General features: G+C 35.4%; 1 protein-coding gene across 1 annotated transcript in view; it reads left to right on the top strand.

Moving 5' to 3' along the window:
* Positions 1 to 6,054, top strand: part of BZW2 (basic leucine zipper and W2 domains 2) — a 79,539-nt gene that overhangs the window by 71,906 nt on the left and 1,579 nt on the right. The window contains exon 10 of the mRNA XM_011983943.1: positions 5,086 to 5,208. Within this exon, the coding sequence (XP_011839333.1) occupies positions 5,086 to 5,208 (123 nt within the window). The remainder of the gene's footprint in view (positions 1 to 5,085; positions 5,209 to 6,054) is intronic.

Genomic DNA, 6,054 nt, shown 5'->3' with positions numbered 1-6,054 from the left:
CCAACTCATAGATGGTACCCAGCAGCCAAGAATGAGAAATGGGGCCCAACCTTCCGTGGCCACAGCTGGCTCCATTTGTAAAACTGGCAGAGAGACTTATGGAACAGGTTTCACTGTTTTGAGGGTGGTAAATTTTTTCCACTACAGAAAACCAAACTGTTCATAAACTAGTTACCTGAACATAGTTTGCTTTCTTGTCATTTAAAAGATAACTCAACCAGTGTTTCTCACCAAATTTTTTTTTAACTGAGACATCATTGTTTGAGTCTCATCTTCAGGAGCACCCTATCTTGTTATTGCAATGAAATCACAAAGAATCAGCAAACCCCTTGTTATAGGAAATGGCATCTAGGTGGCATATGAACTATTAAAATCCTGCAGATTTCTCTATTTTAACCACTAATGCCAACCTCCTTTTCCTTTAGACTTCTTATAACAACTACTGACAGGTAGTAAAACTGGCTACTTTGAGTTTTTTCTCATTCATCAGCCCCAGATGGTAAGGGTCAGTATGACCCGAAATTATAAAGTAACTCAAGAAGTAAGCACTGGGAAGTAAAAAGAAGAGGCATGAACTCTTAGGCTTATTGATTAACTAGGTAATCAGCGTTTAAATAACCTAAAATTAGTTAGGTCTGTGGCAAGTATGACCTGGCCCCAGGGAACACAGGAAGGGTGAGTGTCAACATCAATTTTAATTCTGCCTTAGTTATTTTTGGAAATGAAATTGGGAAACTTTTTTAAAAGTGGAAACCTAAAATACATCACTGAACTAACATTTTAAATACCATTTTCTAGGTAATTTTGTAATTTTCCACAAAATGATATATATAGTCTGTTTTCCTAAGTGAAATAATTCCATGTTTTCTCTTGAGAACATGAAATCCCTGAGGAATGATTGTTCCATACCACATTAAGAGCATTACTGTGTTAACTATGTTTACCGTCTTGTCTCTTTTTTGCCAGATTTTTACTTTCACCTTATTTTGTCCACCAAACACTTGTGCACCAGGAGACATGTATTTGATTTGTTTCTGTAAAGATCTGATGCTCTCATTCTGTGTTTTATATGCCTAGAAAGACTTAATAAACAGTGAGTGTTAAAGCACTCTTTTCCTAATATGCCTAAGAATTACCCAGAGAGCTTGGTATAAAACACAGCTCCCCCAGAGATTCTGATTCAGTAGGGCCAGGATTGGACCTGAGAATTTTCATTTTAGCAAGTTTCCAAAGTGATGCTCTGACTGTTGTACCAGGACCACTGGTGTAAAGTATATAGAATTCAAGAAGCAACAGATGCTATGAACTCCAGTAACATGTTCAAGATTATACTTACCTTTGATTTCATGTACATATCCACATCTTACAAATACGGAATAGTGTCTTCTCTGCTGCTTTTACCAAGTTTCTGTGGATTCCTTTAGTTTGTCATAAGGAACATAGTTTTTAAAATGTGGTTTTTAAAATGTAATGGAAACCGTTGCTCCTTTTTAATTTTCATTTTTATCTCTCTCTTACACACACAGCACACACAAACACATACATGGACATACACACACACAGCTCCCCTTTCCCAACATGTCCAGAACTTGAGGATAACAGAAACTTGGGCATATGATTAGCCATGGCAAATCCAATTACTTAATTGAATATCATTATTGAAAGATTTATGAATCTTTTATATAAATAACAGCGGAATAAAAGCAAATTAAATAATACTAGTCAGCAAAGAAAAAAGTGGTGATGGGTCATTTTGCAAAGATTCTCTTTCTGTATTAAAATCTAGATTTGTATATTTCAGGCAGTAAGAAAGAGTAAATCCATTGCTAACTTTCAAGCATCACATTATTGACTTTTAAAAATAATTTTCTCTTCTTTTTTCCCTGAAGATAAGTCCCATAGACTCAGCATGGTCTAAAATGTATAAAACTACCTTGTCAAGTACTGTTATTATCTCTGTCATGGGTTTTCTTGTTTGCAGAAGTTTTTTAGGTTAAATTCTATCCTGCATGCAAATTTTTCTAAAAGGAGTTTTTTATTCTAGTTCTAAAAAAGGGTGAGTGCCCTTCTCAGCATATATTCCCAGCATTCTTAGGGTAAATTATTTTTGACTTGTGTCCCTATGTGACATTCCTAATAAAAAAATTCTGAATTTCAAGAGTTTCAAGTGACATAGTTTTAGACTAACTTTCTAAATAACTAACATGATCTAAAATTTAGCAGTTCTCAAGCCACTTTTACAATATTGTCTCTTTGATCCTCATGAATACATTAGAACTCCACAAATTGAGAAATATTTATTTTTTTCTCATCAAGTTAACAAATTTATTCCTTATACATGTGTTGAATGGATACTATGGGGCAAGTGTTTCATTAAATGCTGGAAATGAGATGAACAAAATATAGTGCCTGACTTCCTGAATTTCAGGATGTAGAAGAAAACAAAGAATTACAGTCACCATGTCAATTGCTGAAATAAGCCTCACACAGAGGGTGTCAGAAGGGATAGGACCACAGAGGAAGGGCACCTAACTTGTTAAAGCTAATTTGGAGGGGGAGAAGTGAAGGCTCTCGAGGTGCATGCATCTCACCAAACATTGTGAAGAAGTTGGCCAGATAGAAGGGGAAACATATATTCCAGTCTCTATGTGCCATCATACAATGTGTTCCTTTCTTACTGTCTTTTACTGTTATTCTGTATTCCTAAGAGGCATTTGTGGAATATCCCACCAAACATGATTTCTCAGTTTTAATTAACTCTTTTTCCCACTTTATCCTTAGTGAGGGAAAAAATTGTCTGATTCTTTATCCCTCAAGGAGTTCTTTCCTTTTCAGACCTTTCCTTTCACTAAATAGAAGTTGAATTTCTTCTTACACTCTTTGATGTTAATGCTTTGCCTCTATGGTGTTCCATGTAGATACTTCAGTAGCTTTTAGTTAATAATTCTCCGGTGCTAGAAGTTTGATCTTTCAGCAAGTAGTTATTACCAAACTGGGTTCTTCTAAGAACTCAACATTGCACCATTAATATGTAGACGCCTCTTATTTTAAATTCTCCTTCCTATTCTTAACATTAAATATTCTCAATTAATGGCAATTAAAGAATATCAAGGCACAAGATTTGCAGTAAACAATGCATTTGATAGGTTTTGCCTATCATTTAGTGTGCTTTTCACAAGCACTGACGTCGACAAGCATTTCAGTAGTTGCATGGTCTCTTTCAGCCTCTGTGGGGCAACAAAACACAGGAATGAGCTCTCAACCTTCAAAAGGAAAGCTCAGACAAATAGTATCACTAAACTGCAGTCTACATCAGCTTTTCAACCTGTACTTTGTATCATCCTCAGTTCAGTAAGGTGTGGAGAAAAAAATCAATTCTCCTTTCCATGTTTGTCACAGTTTAAAATTATATTGTTTGTTTAGAACATTAATAACGATAGTTCAGTAGTGCATGAATATAATTTATAAACTCAAAAATATACATACGTTGGGTGTATATGCCCAAAATTATTCTACAGACAGGAAGACATGATCCAGTTTGATAATTACGGATCTAATCACAAGCATCTTAAAGACAAATTACAAATTACATAAAAGGGACTTTTAAAATCTCTGTTAATGTTCTTTAAAAGTCTCTGCAAGGCAGTCTTGCATAATAACAGGTCAATTCCTTGGGACACAACTGCCTGCTCCTCAACTCTATGACAGTTAGGCTCTGATGGCTAGTAGAAATTTCTTTTATCTCAGTGGAGAGCTGGAAACAAAGAGCTAAAATAATTAGAAGCTAAGAGTAATTCTATAGGACCCCTGATTGTAACTCTTGCATCCAGTCCCTATAAGTAAATTCAGACTTCTTGCTTCCTTTGCAAAATGTAGTGTTTTTAGTGATAATAATAAACAAGTTTAAAAAAAAAAAAACAACTTTTATTTTCATAAACAAATCTTGTTCATTTTAGTCAGGTCAGTCTCTTCAATTTAATCCGACAACATTTTCCAAGAGCCAATAATTCTTTAAAAATAAAAAGCCAGTGTTTTTGTTATGAAAATATCAGTGATGTTTTAAATGAAAACAGTATTAAACTGTTTCTGTCATTTTCATAAGTTGAAATTACATTTTAACTGAAAATATATCATTCGAGTAATTTATTAACATTATATGGCTTTATCAGTATTTGTACTGAATTGAGCACATCTCAGGGACAATAATAAATGCTTTGTACCTGTTTTCTATCTCGTTTCCCACTACAAATTCCCAAACAACAACCCATTAGGACATTAGAACATTGGGAGAATATGTACACTTATTTTTATATTCTCATTCTTAACATTAAATACTCTCAATTAATGGTATCTTGAGAATATCAAGGCACATTTGTGGAATTTAGAGTTTTAGACAAAAGATAGTTAACATTTTTTTGTTGTTGTCAGAAACCTGTAGGAAACTAGCTAATGTGTCTGTTTTCCCTTAATGTAGTAGAGAAAAAATATTACTCTTGTAATTTGATATACTGTGGGAAAGTAAGTCGTGATTTAGTGATGGAGAAAGTGTGGAACTTCAGTTTATGTGTGTATTACTCCCACAACCCAGAAGTTCCTTTTTATATCTAATTGCTAACATTATTGCATATTATCTACATTTTTTTCCTTTGTCATTTTTCTCCTAAAAAAGAAAATCCCAATCCCCTTAAAAGACACTGGTGATTTGAGGTTGCTCTTTAATCAAGATATGGTTGAACTTGGCAGGACACAAAATGTTCTAAAATGCTGGAATTGCTGATTCATTTGCCAAATTACAAAATAATTCTATTTCCTACCAGCAAATTAGCACTGTGAGAGATTTCCAAGTCCTAGTAGTGAGCTATAGGCTTGCATTATATCATGCCTAGGATGCCTACTTAAGCCTTTAGTAAGCTATCAAAATAGGGCACTGTGCTACATGAAAATCAATTTGGTTCCTCTCTTCTGATAAGTAACAGAATGCTTTATATTAAAAACGATTGCTTTCTATTAAACTGTAAGACATGAAGTTGTTTTGAAACATGACATTTGTGTAGTAACTTTGAAATCTTTGATTTCAAATTGCAGCTGATGTTCTGAGCGAAGAAGCAATACTGAAATGGTATAAGGAAGCACACGTTGCTAAAGGCAAAAGTGTTTTTCTTGACCAGATGAAGAAATTTGTTGAGTGGTTACAAAATGCAGAAGAAGGTATGATTCTGTTTAAAAATTTTGATGACCTTTAAACACTGTCTCATTATATGTCAAAATATTTACCACAGATTTTACTTGCTTTCCTAAAACTAAAATTCTTGAGTTATCTTTTGTATCAAACATTTTGCCGACATCTTAGCTTTCCTTTCTGAAATCACGGCAATAAAAATCTCTACATGTGGCCGGGCGCGGTGGCTCAAGCCTGTAATCCCAGCACTTTGGGAGGCCGAGACGGGAGGATCACGAGGTCAGGAGATCAAGACCATCCTGGCTAACACGGTGAAACCCCGTCTCTACTAAAAAATACAAAAAACTAGCCGGGCGAGGTGGCGGGCGCCTGTAGTCCCAGCTTCTCGGGAGGCTGAGGCAGGAGAATGGCGTAAACTTGGGCGGCGGAGCTTGCAGTGAGCTGAGATCCGGCCACTGCACTCCAGCCCGGGCGACAGAGCGAGACTCCGTCTCAAAACAAACAAACAAACAAACAAAAAAACTCTACATGTAAAAACAAAGAACGAAATCAAGTGCTTAAATTATCCACTCTGATGGAGGACAGTAAAGAAGAAATGATCAGTAGATGTGAAAGGAGAAAAATACATTTAGCTTAATCACACATTATGGAATTCTATAGATTTTTATGACACCTTTACCAATTAACTGGCAATTTTAAATAATGGAAATGTAAGATGGAAGGATAATAATGGATAAGAGTGAATTCAGGCCAGGTGTGGTGGCTCACACCTGTAATCCCAGTGCTTTGGGAAGCTGAGGAGGGCGGATCACCTGAGGTCAGGAGTTCGAGAGCAGCCTGGCCAACATAATGAAACCCTGTCTCTATTAAAAATA

This window comes from Mandrillus leucophaeus, unplaced genomic scaffold (assembly GCF_000951045.1).
Source record: "Mandrillus leucophaeus isolate KB7577 unplaced genomic scaffold, Mleu.le_1.0 Scaffold258, whole genome shotgun sequence".
Classification (NCBI taxonomy): domain Eukaryota; kingdom Metazoa; phylum Chordata; class Mammalia; order Primates; family Cercopithecidae; genus Mandrillus; species Mandrillus leucophaeus.
The sequence above is the reverse complement of the archived record's forward strand: the minus strand, read 5'-3'. Positions and strand labels throughout refer to the sequence as shown.